This window comes from Larus michahellis, chromosome 21 (assembly GCF_964199755.1).
Source record: "Larus michahellis chromosome 21, bLarMic1.1, whole genome shotgun sequence".
Classification (NCBI taxonomy): Eukaryota; Metazoa; Chordata; class Aves; order Charadriiformes; family Laridae; genus Larus; species Larus michahellis.
Window position 1 is genome coordinate 773,863 of NC_133916.1, and position 20,775 is coordinate 794,637.

General features: G+C 49.7%; 1 protein-coding gene across 1 annotated transcript in view; it reads left to right on the forward strand.

Moving 5' to 3' along the window:
* Positions 1–20,775, forward strand: part of LGR6 (leucine rich repeat containing G protein-coupled receptor 6) — a 149,053-nt gene that overhangs the window by 99,557 nt on the left and 28,721 nt on the right. Inside the window, exons 5-6 of the mRNA XM_074564168.1 lie at positions 1,989–2,204; positions 11,225–11,296. Of these exons, the coding sequence (XP_074420269.1) occupies positions 1,989–2,204; positions 11,225–11,296 (288 nt within the window). The remainder of the gene's footprint in view (positions 1–1,988; positions 2,205–11,224; positions 11,297–20,775) is intronic.

Here is a 20,775-nt window from a genome sequence, read left to right on the forward strand (position 1 = left end):
CAAAGATTGACATTTCCCACACAAGTTTTAATTTTGGTCAAAAAGTTCTTGTTTGTCCCAAAACATTTTGATGAAAATTTTCAAATAGAGTCTTTAATCTTACCCAGGGCTGCTGCAGGATTTGTTTTTCTGCTCTTTATCTTAAAAACTCTCAGCTGAGCAGCCTTGCACCAAAAAACGCCACTTTGCAGCAATGAAAGCGTATTGCACTTTGGAAAAATACATTAATGTGGCAAAATGGGAGTAATGAAATAGTTATTTAATCCACCTTGGGGTGTCATTTCTGTTTGAAGTGATGTAGCAAGACTTGTGCACTGCATTTAAAGGACAGTTGTCCAAGGGAGATCTCAGGAAGGTTTGACTGCACTGCTCAACATTACAGAGCTCCATCTTTGTCCATCCAGGTCAGAACAACCAGTGCAGAAAATGCTTTTCTCTGTGGCACAGGAAAAGGTTTGTTTTCCAGGACCATCCAAGAATTTCACCCAGGAACACCACCCTTTCCCCACAGCTCCGCTTGCACCTGGGGTCTTCCCTGCTCCGTGCATCTGATGGGGCATTTGGTCTCCTCCTGCAGACTAGAAGTTTATTGGAGGGTATTAGGAAGTACGGGTACAAGGTTTGGTTTGGAAGTACAGGTTTGTGAACTAGGAAATGTTATCTGTGCTCTTCAGACACCGGTCTGGTGCCAGGGGGGAACAGTGTCTGGGGATCAGCTCCAGTGTTCAACTTTCATCAAAAATATTACTTTATGAACTCAAAAATACTAATTTCTATACCACATTACCTTACGGAGGATCGTTGATTTGAGGGCTGGGCCATGACAGTTCTGTTAGAACTTCCTTCTCTCGTGCTTTGATAAGAGGCAAAGGGCTTTCTCCTTGCAATTTGAATTCAGAGATCTTTCTCTTAGATAGCTTGGAAAAATAAATTAAGCACTGTTGGCTGTGGATGGAAATCAGAATTTCCTTTCTTCTTGGAATAATTGGTTCCTGGTATTTCATCCAAATTTGAAGTGTATTGCTCTTATATTTTGATTTTAAAATCTACAGATAACACATTGTATTATACACATCCTGCTCACTATTGTTTAAATAAGAGACTTTAAGACAGATGATTCCCAAACCTGGTTTTTTAACCTTTTTTTTTTTTTCATAATAAGCTTAATATTTTTTGGCTTCTCATTCTCTTTTGGAACAAAAACAAGTCTTAAAAATTAAAGTTTCTCACCAAATTAAACCTTAAATTCAACTGCCTTAAGGTTTCCATGATAATTAAAAAAAAAAAGGAATTGGCAAACCAAGGAGAAAGAAAGGCCTGAACATGTGCGATACAGAGAGCACAGGCTTTAATTCCTGCGCCATGACACATGGTCTGACTCGTTCGCGGTGCTTTTGCAGGTAGTTCTGACTGTTCAGATCAAACACGGGACCCCAAGCAGAGCTGCCACATATTTCACGTTTCCAGACAAATCCTTTTCTCCCGGAATGGGGCTTTGGCCACACGGTTTGGCTGTCCTGCACGTCCCGCAGCCATGGGTCTGGGTGGGCGGTGGGGTACCCCAAATGAGCTTGTGCCTCCGTAACTCGGCTCAGGCCGATCCACAGCAAGCCCGGCCCCAGGGGATGCAGCTTTGATGCTCATTTTTAAGGGGGGTGCCTGCAAGCCACATCTGGCCAGTGTCCGTCTGGTGGGTCCGTGTGAAAGGCCTTACCCCAACCACTTTGTTTAAGAAGCTGCCATCAGTCGGCAGCACTAAATGGCCATCAAGAAGGGAACTGGCAGTGGTCAAACATCTCCAAGCACAGGCAGGAGCCTTGCACTGAGACCTCCTTATGCTAATCACTATTTACAGCCTAATTCAATCTCCCTGGCCATCAATCCATCCCGCCTCAGCATCAAAACTCCCTTTGCATAACACTGCGGGCACGTAAAGCAATGCTAGATCCGTCTCTCACTTATCCCCACCCTGTTTCTTTCCCACTCAGACGCCTGGATGCAAACCTTATCTCTGTGGTGCCCGAGAAGAGCTTTGAGGGGCTGCTCTCCTTGCGTCACCTGTGGCTGGATGATAATGCCCTGACGGAGATCCCTGTCCGAGCTCTGAACCACCTGCCAGCGCTGCAAGCCATGACCCTGGCTCTCAACCAGATCTGGCACATTCCTGATTACGCCTTCCAGAACCTCAGCAGCCTCGTGGTGCTGTAAGCCTTCTCCGCTTGTTACTCCCTCGCAGCCGTGGCATCCTCTGGCTGGGACAAGGTGCTGACCGTGCCTGGCAAAAGGGACCCTCCTCCCGTGGGAAGACCTGCCGGTCGCTCCCCAGGAGCAGCTTTTTGCTGCAAGGGCGGCAGGTTTTGTTCACGAGAGTCAAGGAATCCCTGCTATTCGATATGAAGTGCCAAAATTGCCACTTCTGATGCTTTTCATGTTTTCTGTCCTTTTCGCTGAAGAGCCAAAAAGCTCCCTGATGCCTTTCAAAAAATTATTTGCATTAAAAAAAAAATATTAAAAATCAGTATCTGGAAACAAAAAGCAGATTTTTTTTCCCCGCTGAAGATTCAAGCAATAAAAAGCTTCTAATTTCTACTCCCCCCTCCAATCCCTGTGTTAAAACTACAGGAATTTCTATCAACATGAAAAACAAACAAAACAAAACCAAACAAACAAAAATAAAGGAAAAAAAAACAAAACAAACCAAAAAAAAACCACCAAAAACCTGCAACAACTTGCAGTCAGGTCAAAATTTTTCTTTTTTTTTTTTTTTTTCCCCTTGGAAAATATACTGAGAAAACTTTTTGACCAAATACGATTTCACACAAGAGGTCTGACGTCAACACCTTGTCCAAGCCTGTGCACGCTTATTTGCCTGGCTGTGTTATATATGCAGATCAGCTGCCCTTTGCAGTGATCACAGCCCCGTGGTGCATGCTCTTGTCCGGTTTGCATTACAAACATGTTACTGACAGCGTTCGGAGCAGTGTAGAGAGCAGTGTCGCTCTCAGAAGAGACCTGGTCCAGGAGGACAATGTTTCCTCCACGGGCAGTGGGACGCGCTAAAGCCCTCTGCAGCCCGTAATCAGAAAGAAAACTGGCGTCTTTGCAGTTACATCAGGAGGCGCGTCCTTCCTATCTACAGAGGCTTGTATATTATTGAGCTTTCAAAAGGAAGTTTACATGTGCAAATTAGCTAGTCGTTACTTTTTTGGTGTTGATTAGCCAGTTCAGGTGTGATTGCCAATTACTTTAGAGCTCCTGTATCTACATGAAATGCTGCCTTTTGGTTTGGTAATACATATTGATACCAGGGTGTTAAGTAACCTCAGCATGTGGTGCCTTAGTGAAAGTTTAGCAATTATTTCGCTTTCAAAATTTAAAGTGTTTACTGAAGCCATCTAGCATAGAAAGTGCTTGGACAAAGGACAGTCCGGAGTTTTATTAAGCACCAACTTCAGCTGTTTAGACAAAGCATAAAGGCTTATTTAGGAGAAATGCTAAAAGCAACTTGAGAAATGTCAAATAAGTAGTTTTCACCCACAATAGTGCTCATTCTACAGGGCATCCCATGACCATCATAATGCAACCACTTCATTCAGCTTTAATAGCTAGCACGGAGGGTGAGCTGACATTTGGGATTTTATTTCAGTCTCAAAGGCATGCTGCTTTCATTCTGGCTTATCCCATACTTTGGGTGAGAAGCAACTCCTTAATTAAACAGGCAAGCTCAAGAAATAAAAGTCATTGACCATTAGGTCACAAGGGAGAGAATAATGTCCCACCACAGACAATTGGAAGGGAACACATGTGTGATCCTGCCAGGCGCTGTGGGACACGATGCTAAATTTTTGTGGGATCACAAGTGTTTGGCAGAACTGGCCCCATAAATCTCTCCCATGCTTCTATGCATACCCTTGTCAGCGCCCAGCCAGTGGAAAGTCACCCAGCGTTCTTCCTGTGCCCCTACCAGGGATGTTTCCCTGCTTCGGAGTCACCCACCAAGCCGAGCAGCAAATGCTCCCGAAAGCCAGCCAAGCTAGGCAGTAAAGTTTGCCAGGAGACTTTCCCTACCGGGACGCAGATGATCCATATGTGCATTCCTCTGCAAGCGTCGGAATTTGCACGTAGATTGAGAAGAGCTGGCTGCTACCAGAAACGTCGGGAAACTTCTAGCCTGCGAGGTATTAAAATGAGCACCTGGGGGAGGAGAGCCGAGGGCAGATGTGAGGAGCACGGGGGAGTCTCTCATATACAGCCTGATTAATACTCATGGACGCAGCTGACCACAGCTGAGGGCATGACCTTCCCAGGTGCAGAGATGTGCTTTTCCTCCTCCGCACACCTTGGGCCTTTGGGAGAGACGCGGCTGATCATCCCGCTCGGACACAAACACCAACATCAGAACGTACATGCCTCAATCTGGAAGAAGTTAAGGGGTTCAGTCTCTGCTAATAAATTACACCTCTGTTGAGGAATTCCCTGATCTTATTCCCATCTATTGCTGCTGCAGGTTTCTAACTAGGGCTCCAGGGTGTTCAGCAAGCAGAGCCTCGTGTAAATCACTCATCATGAAATCTATGAGTCTCGCTAATTGGCGCCATCCTTTCCCCAGCTTTGATAACAAGGGCCTCGTGTGCTGTGATGTTGGCACTGGGCTGCTGATGGTAGGAGGTAGATGGCTTGTTTGATCAGGGTGGCTCATGGGAATAGGATACTGAAGATCTTCACTCCCGGTCTGACAGAATGTGTTTTAGCATCTACAAGCAGAAATAATCCGGAATATTTTTCAGCTAATGATTTGTATGAAGCAAAAGATCCTTTTTTACAAAAAGCATCTTCTCAGGCACAAAAGATTTTTCATTTACAAGTGAGCATTTGAAACCCCCATGCTGCTGTGCTGACAGGCTGATAAAGTGCGTGACAGCAGTTCTCGTTAGCGTCCCTCATCTCCTCTGTCAGCTGAATTCAGCAGAAAGTCAACTCCCAAACTAGGAATCACAGCACCTCTTTCGCCCCCAGCGGGGTCCATTACGCCTCCGGTAAAATCTCACATGGGCGAATTTGGGAACCGTAGCCAGGAATTCCCCCAGCGCCACAGACACGTCCTTGCTGACGCACCTCTGAAATGGGCTGCAGTTCCCTTCTTTCCTGGTGTCGCCAAAGGAGCTGTGAGCGCTCTCAGCAGAGATGCCGGGAGGTGGACGGGACACGGAGGCAGGGTGCCCTCTTCTAGGCAGGCCAGTGGAAAGCTTCTCTGGAGCCCTGGAATGATGGACCTGGGCTAGGGAAAGCCTGTGAGTAGTTTTACTTTCATCACATGGCAGGGAATCCCTTAAGATAGAGCAAATGATGTCAAAACCCAGATGCTTCTCTGTTTGGGTCCACAGGGAGTGTTAGCTCCTGGAAACCCCACTGACTCAAACATTCCTGCCGTGCTGAACATCCTGCTGTCGAAAGGACCCAGCATTTGCTGCCCAACGTGCGGTGAGCTTGGAGCCACTGAGTTAACTTGGCCCCATAATGCACAAAAAGATGCTCCGCTCCTCTTATCTGGCCCTGACCCTTGTCTGCCTGCACACAAGTCTTTCGAAAACAAGGACTCTGGGAAAGCTGTTTTCATGCCACTGCCAGTTAGTTTTGCTTAAAGTCCCCTAATTCTTGCACTCTGTCTCTACCTGGTCTGTGCCATCTCTGTATTTATTACTGTCTGTCATACCCTTCCCTCGTCGCAGCTTTTCCATTCCCACCCAGTCAGCTGGTTTACAATCAGAAGTTTGTTTACATATGATGCTTGTTTGTTCCTCCGCACCTTTGAGGTGGAAAGACCAGAACCGCACACTGTAGCAAAACCAAAAATGAACAATGAGTTTACACAATGGCATAATGCCATTCTGTAGCCCATTTTCTCTTCTGTAGTCATTCCTATCATTTGATTTGCTTTTTTGACAGCTACTAAACCTCAAGAGTTCCTTCCTGTAGATGTCTAAGAGCCTGTTACTGCATATGCTCATATATCACTCGTTTTTCCCCCCTTTACATCACTTTGCATTCAGGCATTTGAATTTCAGCTGATGTTTTATTGTTGAGGACAAGCCACTCATCTGCAGGTGTTTCCCTCCTAGGTCACCCAGCAAGACCTTACAACTAAATGTGTGGAGAACTGAAGACAGTAGATGAAAGAGATTTATAGAATTTATTTTCTTACAGTTTTTATCACGTAGGACATGATGCAGCTCTCTCTGACAGCACGGTTTAGTGACTAGAGGACAAAATTAGTTTCCAAGACTCCTGGGTTCCCATTCCCATTTTGGTCCTTTTTCTGGTGTTACTCTGGCCAAAACTTTCAAAAGGGGCCACTGATTTTCAGTGTTGTCCCTGCCTGAGAGCAAACAGAATCACAGAATCACAGAATCGTAGGGCTGGAAGGGACCTCTGGAGATCATCCAGTCCAACCCCCTTCCACAGCAGGGTCACCCAGAGCAGGTTGCACAGGAATCTCGCCCCTGCTTTCCAGGGGAGCTGAGCACCAGCAGTTTCAGCTGACGCCTGTGGCTCTTAGCGCCTCCCAGCACACCAAACCCAGTCTGGTAGATCAGGGTGTCAGGATGAGCCCGTGCATCGCTACCTTCACCTGTACAAGGGAGTAGACAAGTCCCTCTCTGAGAAGCTATTGGTAACGTTGGTGTTGGCGGGGAGTGCCAGTCATGTGCAATTCATTATTACTAAGAACAATATTGCCTGGAACATCTGGGTCCCATTCATGGGCCTTTCAATTTGGAAAAGTGCCTTTTCTCTCTGAGGACCGAGCATGCTGCCTTGGCAAAAGTGAATTTCCCACTCCGGCGCTTGAGGAAGAAGCAAATAGCACTCCAATGAACCCCTGAGAATGTCACTTCTGATCAAGCTTTATTTTTCACCAGACAAGTCTCATGCTGGTCCTTCACTGCCGGAAATAATCCATGGTTTAGGTTTTATGATTTAGGTTTCTCTACTTAGCCACGGCCAAGTTGAGAAAAAGGACAATTTTGCCACAATAGGGCTGGAAATTCATCATGGCAATGCCTGGCCCAGTAGGACAATTCATATCATGTCAGATTTGAACTTGGTTCAAATCATCTAATGCAAATAACCGATGGAAAATGTTTACATTTGTTCTTTTTGAGAAGAAAAAAATGAAGTCATTAGAAATGAAAGAGACGGAGAATCCACCACTTCCCTTTGTAGTTTGTTCCAGTGGTTAATCATCCTTAGTGTTAACAAAAAAAAAAAAAAAAAAGCTCATATTTCCCATTTGAATTTTCTTTGGCTTTGACTTCAGACATTTGTTCTTATTATTCTTTTCTCCACTAAATCACAGAACCATTTTAGTACCCATTTTCTAACGAGGAAAAATCCTATATGTTACACTGCACTCATGCCCTTGATCTTATTTTTAATAAGCTAAACAGATTGAGTTCTCTAAGTCTCAAACCTAGTTTTTTCCAGCCCTCGGATCATTTTTATTGCTCTTCTCTGCACCCATTCCAAATTATCAACATTCAGTTAACAATGTGGGTACCAGAAATACATTTAGTCTTCCAGAGCCGGTTTCACCAACGTGCAATGCAGATGTAACATAATTTCCCTTTCCTCACAGCTTACTGTCTACTCCCTTATTCATGCAGACAAGGACCTTTATTGACCAGTATTTAGCACATTAGCTCAACCCGCTTTCCCTTGTGCGTAAGACAAATGACAGAGGTGCCCTGTCCCCTCGGGGGTGGCGTTTCCAGGGCTGGAGCTCACAGTGCTAATGCCTGTGCTGTCTCTCAGCCCGGTGCAAGACCGTTCTACAGGATCTTTTAATCCCCTGGGAAAATATATAGAAAAGGAAGTGAAATGAAAATGAAATGAATTCTACTAGGAGTGCTGCGGGGATGATTTGGAAAAAATCACATTTATGCCCAATTTGTGAGAAGAAATCGTTGGCGTGGACAGAAAATCTTCCTTCTAGAAACTGTTGTGCTTTTTCTTGTGGGGCACAAATGACACTTGTAGGGTTGGGTTTTTGTCTGGTGTACTTCTAAAGTCTCATCACCTGAGACGCAAACTAAGATGAAGCATCCCTCCCTGGCCTGTCTGGGGGATCGTGGCCGTTTGGTATTCCACAGCCACTGCCATTTATGTCGCCCCTCAGCAAGACACAGTGTGGGTCCGCCGGCACAGCAGAGCTAGCCTGTCCCATTGCAGGTGGTGGCACTGGTGCTGCTGGAGGAGCACGCGGGGCAAAGTGCCTGCCACCCTGCCACAGGTCAGTCGTGACTACTGCTTTTGCAAAAAGACCACTGTTTTCTCATGGAGGTGCATAACTGACAAACAGCCTGCATGCCAGCCCACAAGAAAGCAATGACTGTCCTGCTCCTTCCTGGGCAAAGCCACTCTCATGGACGATTGCCCAAAACCAGCCTCGCTCCATGGTACTGACCTGCAAAGGGAGATACAGCGATCTCAGAGCTCGTTGCTCTTACTGAGGACAGCGGTGGATACCAGCTCCAATGGGAATGGGAAGGGCTTAAAGATTTCTTGTGTTTTTGCACGACAAGAGGGTTGTTTATAGCCCGGAACCAAATATCTCGAGCTGCTATCAAACCAGCTGTAATTTACAGGGCAGAATATAACGTCGTGTGGGCTGAGCTCAAATTGACAAACACTGGAGATGTTGCAATTCCACTTGTTAAAATTTGTTTACCAGGAGAGAAAAAAAAAAAAAAAAAAGGCAGGATGGAAGAAAGGAATGTCTTTTCAAGTGTTTACCTTTCCAACTCTCTTGTTTCTATTATTGCCATGTGGTTGGGTAACAACTCTAGAGTTCAGCTTGGACAGCAAATTTTTTTATAACTCTCTTTTTCGGTTGCTCGTAATTTTCTCACCAACAAAGAACTTCCTTCTGATGATTTTTATCACTCTGCCTCCAAACAAAGCACTATAGAGCCAAATATAAACACAGCAGGTGATTGCTTTTCTATTCTGCCTCCTCGCCTGACTTGGGTGATAGTGGTCAACTGCTCAGCATGTCCGAGCTGAGACAAGGTGTCCTGTCGTAACCCCCGACAAAGCTCCAGGGAGCTCACATCTTCCCGAGCATCCAGCATTTCCTCTCTCCCCACGCTGTGCCCTCGCAGCAGACAGAGGTACGGGACAAGGGTTTCCTGTGGGACCTCTTGCTGCAATTACAGAGTGACTCCAGATCCAAACCCTCGATTTGCCAAAGGGAACCAAAATTGTTGGCACCATCTTGCACTGGAAGTGCCAAGTGAAGGAAGGGCAACATGATCTGAAGCTGTCCCATAACATTTGATAGAGGAGACCATCTGGACTTGAATTTCTCTTCTTGTGACAAGGAGAAATTCCTCCTGTAAGATTCTGATTTTGATCTCAGCTTCTTTTCTGTCCTAAGAGTCACAATCAAACCAAGTTTTCTTGCGGGCAACGTCCTTCTCTTTTTTTCCCATTTGCTCAAAGGAGCAAACATATTTTATCACACATCTTTCCCCTCCCTTCCCCTTCCTCTGAAATGTTTGTATGTTCTCATCCCAATGACAAACATCCATCTTGGGCTGGATTCTATTTTGCAAGCCCCTACCAAACTGCCCTAGAGCCTGGCTGTTCCTCCACTCCCAGCTCCCTCTTGTTTTACACTAGAATATTTGGCAGTGGGAGCTGCCTGTGCTCAGCCAAGCAGCTCACACTTGAATCCAGGTGGAGTGAGAGATTTTTCAAGCTGAGACAGATTTAGATCAAGCAGCAAATAATGAAAAAGCAATTGATCCACCTGCCAGCCTGGAGTCTCCCCCAGGCTCTTGGAAGGCGGCAGCAGCGTTGGACAAAGGCTGGTGCATCCCTGAGCGCAGGCAAGGCAAGGAAGGTCCCCAAAGGCAAGTGGAGTGGCAGCAGATTAATCACACGGCACTCTGTGTTAAAGGAGAACCTGAACTGTGAAACAAACTGATGGGGAAACCTGCCCTGACAGAGGGTATCCTGCTCCAGAGGACCGTACCTCCTCGGTGGGCATTTCTCCACACAGACCATCCCACTGAAAGCACGGACATCAGTAATGTGCTTAAGCACAGGCTGGTAGAAGTGCAGGCTGGGCAGCATTGGGTTGTCTTCTCCTGGTTTTCAGCACACTTTCCTCAGACTGCTAACAAGATGTCTCTATATGGACTTCAAGGTGCCCTCGAGTGGGATTTCAGAGGGAGATGTGCCATTAGCCACGTGGCTCCCACCAGCTGTAAAGAAAGCTAGATGGCAAAAACACTCAGATGTGTGCACACATACAGAGACTCTGACAATCGGAGAGGAAGAATCCAGGAATTTACGTCTTGGGTTTGCCAAAAAACTGAGACATGGGAGTAAAGGGCCCACGGAAACAGAGAACCCAGCAGATGGGATTCCAGGAACTCATCACCTATGGAGCTTCCAAGGCAAAAATACCCCAGGTGGCGTTGCAGGGGTCCCCAGCACACAGGCCTCCAGCACCAACATTAAGGCTGGGAGCTCCAAAGCTCTTAAGTACTAGATGTTCGTGGTATGTAGCACCCGAATGAATGGGAACAGGGAAAAAAATTGTTGCCTTAGTGCAGAGAATGTGCCTGTTGCCTGGCCCCTGAACTTCAGCCAGACACTCTGAAGCATTAAACTGAAGACAACTTTCATCGCAATCAAACTAGAGCTAATCCAGGAACTGGCAGCATTTTCATTTTTTTGCAAGTAGAGTTAATAAACTGTGACTAACAGGATGATTTTGAACTCAAAGCCTTCTTGCTGCTACTAAGACTCTGAGGTGTCCAAATATGACTGTGTCCTTAGATAGCACCCTGTGCCCATGAACAACTGTTGAAGCCACATGGCACTTCGTAGGGTTGGGCCCAGTGTAAGGTGAGACCTAGGGTGTTTCTTGAAGCTTCTTGTTTAAGCATGTTCATCCAAAGTCACCCAGCAGCTGTGAAAGTGGAGATCTCAGGGAAACTCCTACATCAGTCTCCATTTCCTGGGAGAAATGGGAGCTCTGTAGCTGCTCTGCAAACACTATTGCACCTTGCATGTGTCTCATGGGGCAAGAGCGGCAACGCTCCTCGTCATCCCAGCCCAGGCTGTGCTTAGCTTGCAGGATATCCCTGGGCCATGGCTCAGACTGGCAGGAAAAGGTCAGCTTGCACCTCCACTGACCATCTCTGTTTGTCCACAGGCACCTGCACAACAACCGGATCCAAAGCTTGGGAGCCAACGGCTTTGATGGGCTGCACAGCTTGGAAACCCTGTGAGTCACCTGTTTTCTTCTCTGTCTTTAAGAGCTCGTGTGCATTCATCCCCTCCAGCACAGCCTGCAGGAAAGGGCTGGTGTCTCTGGGTCAGCCCCACTGCACGTTCACTCGTCACCAAGCGCTGAGGGCAGCAGCAGGGCTGGCTCTGGGCACCAGCCCAGCTAGTAGATGCCCAGGGCATGATGCTTCCTGGGGTGGTGGCAGACTGGACTTTCTCCCTGCATCTGTGCAAGCTGTTCTGGCTGTGCTGATGCTGCAGAGGAGTCTGTGCATGTGGGAAGAGTGGCTGGGAGGGGGGTCTGAGGCCCTGGACACAAATCTAGTCCTGGTTGCCATCCAAAGAGTTTGCACATGTGCCCTGCTCAGGGAGTGTCCCCATCTCCTCACCACATGCACATGGTCCCAAAGCCTCCTAAACACCTGACTCCACCGAAATGGGGGGCTGAGTTGAGTTCAAGGCCGGTAAAATCCCTGGGGATCTGTGGAATCTCTTTGAGATGGTCTCATGTCTCCTGGCATCACCCATAGCCAGCTGACTTCATCTTGCACCATGTTCTTGGCGTGGCTGGGTAGGCAACGTCAGGAGACCATGAGGGAAGATGGGAAGCAGGAATGAACTCTCCTCCAGGACACATCTTCATTAGCAGCAGACAGGTCACCCTGAACTCGGAGAGAGTTAAATCTTACGGCTTTGCCTCGTGCACACAGCACCTTTGATGGCAGTATGAATTGCCCGGGTCTCATTGGCCGGAGGAAACATAAACAAGCAAGAAAATAAATCAAGGCTCTGAAAGACTGGAAGAGGTGCCTGTTGCCTTAATTGTGCAGAAAGGTCTCCCTCCATGCAGGCCTTGGGGTCAGAGTCAGCCCCTCGTTCCTTGCCAGGGAGAACAAGGGGGTCTGGGTCATGGCAAAAAGAGGTGACACTTCCCAGCATTCAAGTGCCATTCAAAAAGACAGGACCCCTCTGTGCCCAGCACGGTGCCAGCAGCAGCCATCGGGCGAGAGTGGAAGTGGCAGAGCGTCAGGCAAGCCCTCGTCCCTAGACACGCTCCTCGGAGCAGGACCATGACAGGCATTGTCTCTTACTTTCAGACTGGCACATCCCGGGGCCACCCAGATGGGCTCAGCTGGGGAGAGGCTGAACCCTGCCAGGGATGGTGCAGGAAGGGAGGCCGGATGGCCTCCATGGATCTCCCCACCACTGTGCCAGCTTGGCTTTCCCCCCAGCCATTTGTGGTGGGCACAGACAAATATGTGGGGGAGAGTCATGGCATCCAGGCAGCACAAAGGCAGGCGGGTTGCAGGAGAGAGTGGAAGCCTTGCTGATGGAAGCCTGTTTGGGCTATCATCCAGACAGACCGTGCAGCAACAGCACAACCTACACCAGGGCAACCTTATTCTGCAGCCAATGTGGTCAGAGGCACCCTGCTGCCCACTCCAAGCAGGACAGGGCTGCAGAGAAGAAGCTGGCCCCTTATTTACTGTGGGAAAGACTAAAGGGCTTCCATTGCCCTGGGAGATTATTCCGTTTCCATAGACACTTGTGCCGAAAGCCCGTTTTCCCTCTCTTCCCTTCTGCTCCTGCTCTAGAACTTTCTTTGCCATTTGTTGCTCACCCGAGATGCCACTCAGCATTCAGGGGAGCTCAGCGTCTCCCTCTCTTGCTCTCAGGACTGCCCAGCGCCGCGGGGACGGGGGTCTCTGCGGGACCGCGGCAGGGGGAGTCCTGTCCCTGCTGACCAGGCAGCCCTGGGAGTATGTGCCCTCCAGGGGCTGTCCCCCCGGAGCAGGGCTGTTCCTGACCACTCCTGTGCCCAGGCTCTGATGGCCCGGACCTGTGCGTGTGAGTATCGCACAGCCCCCGTCCTCCACAAGCTGCAAGGACAGTGCTGTGGGCGAGATCTCGCCTCCACATCTGGTCACACGGAAGGAGCGCACTCAAGAGAGGGCGAACTGGCTTTTGCTCCTCTTGACTGAGCACCTAACTCCGACCTCTGGGCCAGCAAGTATTTCAAGTCACTGATCTTTGAGGAACGTGTTTCTCAAGTGGAGCCACCCCCCTCGTGTTAGCCCCCAGCACTCATTTGCCCCACTGACCAAAGCTGGCCAAGCTCTGGGGCAAGAAACAGCGAAGCATTTGGCTGCAACGGCTCAGCCAAGCTGTTAGACCTGCAGCTGCCTACCACCTCTCAGCTCCCGTGTATGCGGCGACTATTACAGTCTCCACATATACCCTTTAACTCAAATTATGATTACATTCTGTTGACAGCACTTAGCACATTTTCTTGGCTTGTGGAGACCAAACTGTGCTCTCTGTTACCCCGTGGGCATTACCTCCTGGAAGGCAGCAGGATGGTAAGAGTTGGTGAAGACAGAAACTTCCCCAGGGTTCCTAAAATGAGTATTTGTGGCCAGATGCTGATTATAATCCAGGTACAATAGCTGAACTGTAAAAGTTGAGAGGAAAAAAATTTTTTCGGGGTTTTCACAAAAGGCTAGGAAGTTTTAGGTGCAGAAACCTCTGTTTCTGCTAAGCTAAATGTGTCTTCTCATACCCAGGTAGACAGAGGAACTTCTATTTTTATCAAATGCAGCCACAACTTTACGAGGCACAGCTCCGTGCAGGTCTCAGCAGGGTGCAAGCTGCCTGTGCAAAACCACACCGGACACCTGCCCCAGGTCCTCCCATTTCTGCAAAACCAGATCCCAGTGGAGCACCTCTGCTCTTGGAGATGGCTTGGCCTTGATATTTTAGGAGGGTGGCAGATCTAGAATGAGGTAAAGCAAAGTCAGATGAATGACTTCATCTTTCCCCTGCATCGACCTGCAGTTGCCATGCACGAGTCAGCTCTGCCAGGTACGGAGCAAGAGCACCTCTGTGTTTTTGGTGCTGAGGGGCAGGTAGATGGAGCTGAATGTGCAACACCCACTAGGTCTCAGCTGGTCAAACAGCAGCATGTAGCTGGATAAAGCAGCTCCAAGAAAATCTTCTGTCAGGCCAGGATCTGGCTGCTCCCCAGCCCCCCCAGCCTCCCCCCCGGGAAGGAAACCTGGGCAGGCGGGCTGGAAGCAAGTCAGAGCTGCTCTGGCCAGATTCCCAACAGGGTTTCGAAATAGCCTTGAAGCCTAGTGAGATTCCCTCACCAGTTCCCATAAACCTGAGAGATGACACAGTGCAACCCTAGAGGGCTGTGGGAAGAAACCCCAAGCGTGTCTGAGCCACAAAACCAGGTATTTAGATGGTCAAAGTGGGCGATACCTGACATTTTTTATCCTTCTCCAAAAAACACAGAGTAAATGAGAATGTAAATGACCTTATATGACATGTTCTTCCTGTAGCCCCTTTGGATAATGGACTAGATCCTTTAAATAGGGTGTAAGCCCAGGGGTCACAGAGCAGGGACAGCTGGGCACAGAGACTTTAAATACGCAGGAAAGGACAACCATACCCCAAAGGCATGCCCAGAGGGGGACACCTCTGGCCAAGGGGACCGCCTGGACCACAGCAAATGGCCTGGTGCAGTGGGGTGGGGGAACCCCGCAAGGGCTTCACGTGAGGAGTGGGGAGGTGAAATGAGAGAGAAAAGCCAAGGGGACGCACCGTCTTCTGCTAAAAGTAGGGGTGAGACATGCCAAAAGCTGAGACTCCAGCCGCGCTGCTCTTCACGTTGCTTTGCTGCTCCTGCCTTACCTTGTAAAACCTGCACTGTAGTGTACTGCTCTTTAGGACATTTAGGGCATGCTGTAAAACATCGGGCAGTATAACTAGCTTCCTGCCCTTTGGATGGAAGGATCTTAACTTCTACATTTCCTGATTATGTTGGACTTAATGTCCCAGTCTTTAACAACGCAGGGGGAACATGAGGGAGATAAGATTACACCTGTTCTGTAGCATAAGCCTGGTAAGTAGGGATGTTTATGGAAAAGTTAATGTGAAGAGAATTCAACTGCAGCAAGGACCATCACTGCAATGACAGAGGTTGATTCTTGGAGACATTCAGATCTTGTACTCGGGGCTGGGGGCACGGTGCTAGGGGAGGCAGGGCTGTGTTTTCAGAGGAACAGCAAGGAAAAAATGACATCCAAAGGCTTGCACGGTGCTAATACAGGAGCCAGGTTCCCCACTGCTGCGTGAGGACAGTATTTCTCACGGCGGGATCCCTGTGACATGAATTTCCACAGTGACGCTGGTCTTGTGGCCACGTTTCCTCCTTACCACCTTCAGCTGGAAAGCTGACCAGCGTCCTGAGGTCCTTGAGTTTTACAGCTGGTCTGAATGCAATCTAAAGGCTGATAAATAATTGTCTCATGCCTCGTAGTGCTTGACTTTCACCTTATTAGATAGGTTGTGACAACGCTGAACTTAGCCCTTTTCTTCCCTGGAATATAAATGTTTCAAGGATCAGACTTAGAGCGGAAGGTGAACACATGAAGTACCTCCAGATGGCCAAGCCCCAAGTCACTGCTCTTTGCAGGGTGACGGGATGGAAGGGGTGGGATACCTGAAACTATGCAGCCAACTAGATACAGGTGTGTGTGGGGGCAGGGTGTGTGTGTGTGTGTCTGTATATAGCACTTCACAGACAGCCATGGCTAGAGCACCTAATGATGGAAGCTGAATTTCAGAGCTGGCCCCCAGTTCCTAGTTCTAAACACCAGCACGCATAAACCATCATTTAGCATTTCCTCACTTGACTGCTGTTAGGGAGCCCTCAGCCTTGCCGGTGTCCCCATGTGAAAGCGGGACAGACCCCAGACAGCAAGCAGAGAGGGCAGCTGAAGGGGTGGAGGGGTTCCTGCATGGATCTTCCCATGTCTTCCGCCGAAACAGTAGTGCTTCACTGAAAACGCCGCTGGGCTGGGAGCTCCGCTTTGATGAAGAGGAGAAAGTGTTTTTTCTCCCATCGGGACTGTTTTGCCCAAGCAGAGAAGGGAGGTGGTGCGGCCCTGAGCGCCGGCTGCCACACGCGTGTGGAGAGGGAACCCGTCGAGGCAAGTCCCTGGGGCCTCTGACACGGGGTAGGCAGGTCCACGCTCCCACATGGCGCTCGGGCGCGGATGGGCTGGCAGCGCCCAGCAGCACCCCGGCATGGGTACATGCAGAGTCCCCCATCACAAAGGCCACCACGTGTCCCCCAACGCCTGCCGGTCTCGATTTTGAGCTGCTGAGGCAAAGGCAAAGGGAGAAATGCGAAAGCAAGAGCTGTGGCCCCCGCAGTGGACCTGTCCATGGACATGGCCGGGTCCCCTACATACATGGAGCGTGGGCTGAGCCGAAAACAGGGGGCAGGACCCCTCCCTGCCCTGGCACATGCAGCCAGACAAGACCCAGACGCTGGCAGAGTGAAAGGCGTCCTGGCAGGGTCCCGTCTCCCCACCCCGCAGCGGGGCTGAGGTGGCTGGAGAGGCGGGGAGGGGGAACAAACGGCTGCTCCCCAGGACCAGCCCAAAATGCTGAAGGCCTCTGGGCTATGGCCAAAATAGCAATGATCTGCCCCAAAAGTACCGCTCCTCTGATTGTTCAGGCATCACCAGCCCGTCTCTGACACAGACGTGATGGGGAAGCGGCTCCGAGAGACCCCCGCAGCCCTCACCCGTCCCCTCCGCCTGGGATGACCCTGCCTCTTCCTACCTCCCTGGCTGCTCCCTCCCCATCCACATCCCTGCCAGCTCCTCCGCGCATCAGACAAAGGAGATAAATCACTTGGAAAGAGCAAAACTCCATTCATTTAAAAGCCTTTTAATTTATTTTTAAAAAATAGCGCTAATAAATTAAAAACGTCTCCCAGAAGAGCTGAATCCAAAACCCTCTGGCTCCAGGCGTTTTATCTGCCTAACCTTGCCTCACAGGAAATGCCCTTACCACAGGCTTTCGCAGCGCGCTGCCCTATTATCCGGGTAATTAGTCGAGTCTGTAAATGTGGAGCAGAGCTGGAACCTACCGACTCCTCCAGAGAGTTGGATTTTCTACGGTAGAAAAAAAAAAATAATAATATAAAGCCCACCTCAGGCGATGAAGGCAGGAAGGAGGAAATGTGAAATATCTCCACCACAGCTCGTACAAGGTTTTTTTAACCCTTTTATGGCCACATTATTCTCCCGGTCTTGCTATTCTCCTGGAACACTGTCTGCCAAGTGCTACCTTGCTGCTCAAGTGGCATTTGGCTTCATCGGGATGTTTAGTTTGAAACCTTTTGTGCAGGATCTTGATGCTAATCCCAGTCAGCGCAATTCCCAAAGCCAGCTGACAATTTTGACTCCTCCCAAGGTGTCCTTTTTGCTGCCCTGAGCTGCTCTGCTCCCTCCTCAGCATCCTGGTGCCCCACCAACCCTGCTGTGTGTCAGCCTGGGTCCCCCCGCAGCCCATCAGAGGTGCCTTGGCTCCGTGGTACCACCCTGCCCTGCCAGAGGAGGGAGGCGACTTCAGCAGAGGTTTGGGTACCCAGACTGAGGGGACAGAGAAAGGAAGGGGGCAGGTGGCTTTTTGGAGAGAGGGACCACAGCTCAGGGCCCTGACTGCATGGGTCCCTGTGTCTGGTCCAAGAACAGAGCTATAAAGTACACTGCCTGCTCTGATCGAAAGTAGCATTTCCAAACAGAGAAAGCCACCTGTAAAACTGAATTGGCAAATGCACTAAGCACTGCCTGGGAGCATGGGGACCAGACGCTTCCCTTCTGAGGTCTCCTTGGACCGACAGGTCCCAGTTTGCTGTATCTTCTCTCCCAAGGTCAGAAGCCTGGACTGACAGAAATGTGTCCTCGCTGATGCAGCTCAGGCTCTGAACCAGTCAGGTGCTCTCCAGCTGGTCTCTGAGCTTTAGCTGAACATGACCCCAAGCAGACATGGTGTTTTGGAAAATTACGAAGCGAAACGACAGAGAGTGAAGCCAGCCCAGGTGAAAAGGTAGTTCTGGAGACACTGCATTTTCCCATGGGTAATGGCTCCGCAGTAAGGCTCACCCCCTTCCCAGGACTCTGCCTATTCTCTCTTTCCCCACCGAATCCTCACGCTACCCCCCTTGCACCCTGCCAGCCCTCCAGCCTGGCTCCCTGGAGCCACTGATCTTGCAGTGACAGACAGCACCGAGTCTCCCCAAACCTCCAACCCTCGGGTCTCCAGACACGCTTGCTGTGGCTTGTCAGGGCTCCTCTGGCTCCTCGGGCTTCTGGCTGGAAGCCTTCTCCCCGGACATGGAGCCCTTTCACAGAGCAGCTGAGCAAGAGCAGCTGCCCGCGCCTGAGGAGGGGAGCCTCTGCCTCCAGAGACGTGGGAGAGGGAATTGGTTGCCCGTGAGAAGGAGGAACAGACACGGCAGGCAGCACCGGCGGCAGCAGAGGCAATTTCCCCGCGGACATGCTGATGCACAGAAGCTCAGCCCCCACCCCACAGTCCCTCCTTCCAGCAGCAGCGTGCTGCGGGGGGGGACATCATCAGGAGCTTGCGCACCTGGGGGGGTGGGTAGGTCCCCAGCTTCCTTCCCGCCATTCGGAAACGCTCTGCTGTAGGCCATGCTTCCTCGAGCCTGCTTCCTTCCCCGGCTTGGCAGAGCGCAGCAGCCTTCTCCGTGCCTCCCCTGCCTGAGTCATCAGCTCCATGGTTATTGTCTGTGCATCCCAGCGACCGAGGTCCCCACTGCTCCGGTTTGCGGTCAGCTCCTTTTGTGTCTTGTAAATGATATGTGCATGGCAGCGCCTGTGCTCCCAGGACCCCCCACGAGATCCCGCTCTCAAAGGCCTATTTCAACTTTGTTAAATAAATCTAATGGAATTGAAAACACATTTAAGCCGGTACCTTCGTCAGTTAGAGAACAGACAGAAATACTGGTTGGAACAGACACATTCTGGGCACCGCTGCATTTTTAAATGGAGAACAGAGCTGTGCGAGGAAGGAGCGGCGGCTGCAGGCGCACGAGGCAGGACCTACAGGTCCCCCCCGCCGCAGCAACAGACCACATAAACCCCGTAACATGGTGCAGCACCGTGTAAGTGAGAGGTTGGGATGTTTCCAGGACAGGCTGTCAGAATGAATCCTTGCGCAGAGGTTGCTGCTTGCTCCCGCCAGAAATCCGGTACCGTTAGTACCTGACAACCTTCCCATGCTGTGGGAGCCCATCTCTGCTCCTTTGGGACACCCATAAACTCTGCCCCACTCCAGCGCAGCCTGGCTTCTCCTTATAATTTGCCAAAAATGGGCCTTCCTAGGACCTGCTGATTTTCCCAAATTAAAAACCTGACCCTAGCAGATGGATCCCATGATAGGTCATTTCCCCCTTCTGTGCACACTTGAGCATCCCCTTCCTGTGTGTCTCATTTAGGGGATGGGCACATGGCTCCAGGCTGGCTGGAGTCAGAAATGTGCTCTGGGTCCTTTCCCGTCCCCCTCCCCTCCTTTCATTTATTACAGGCACTTGCTGCATCTCATCACCCAGACCGTGCGCTGGGGAAGGGCACACGCTCACCGCACGTGTCAGTCACTACCAGCAGAGCAGGGTTGATGCTGATGCTACCCAACAGAAATACGGCACCTAATGGTGCAGCTACTTTTCACGCGCTGGACTAATCAGGCAGCTCTTCCCAGCCCAAGCTCAACTCCAAGCCATGAGCCTGCTACAAGGCACCTGGGTAAAGCAGTCTGGCTGGTGCCGGGCAAGAGGTCAAACTAAATGGTCACGACGGCCCCCTTGGGCTTTCAGACTACCAATTAAATCATTTCCAGTGCTTGATTTGGCCACAGTAACCAGCACGACTAGCAGCAGCTGTAATTACAGTTACTGGCAGCTTGGTGCGACGCCAGCACAGGACAGGTGGAAATGCAAGTCCTTATCGGAGGCTGCACGAAGTCTCCCCCCAGGGCACCGCAGTAACGTCTCGCACTGCACTGGGACTGAAATAGTCAGCAAATGTCCCATCTCCAGCTTCTAATCTTACTGCATCTTCAGGTTTATTAGCTGCAAATTTGTGGTATTTTGTGGCTTATGGAAGAATTTATAGTACTATATAATTTTTTTTGGCTTCCTGTGTGGAACCACTAATAGTCCCTAACAGGCAGAAAATTGACCTGAGACTCTTTCCCCTCCTTCTCTCCTTTTGGCCTGATTGAAGATATTAATAGTTCCAGGCTGCATGTTGTCAACTTCAAATCACCCTGGCAGTTAAAGCCCAAAATAACTGAGCCTTTGATGTCAATTTACTTTTATTTCTAAATAAACAAGAGTGTTGGTTAAGATCTTCCAAATATGAAGCTATAGGCTCACTCTAGAAATAACAACAGTGGAAAGCCAGCCAGTTCATTGTGTCTTGGGCAGAGCGGGTGACCTTTAAGAGGTTTTCATTTTAACTAGAAGAACAGACAAGGCTCCTTCCGACATCCCATTGTGATGCCTGAAGCTGTTAACTTGGAGCCCAACTAAGGAAAGTGATTTTTTTATAGTCATTTCTCTTGCACATCATTTCTGAACCTCTTGGCTGGGTG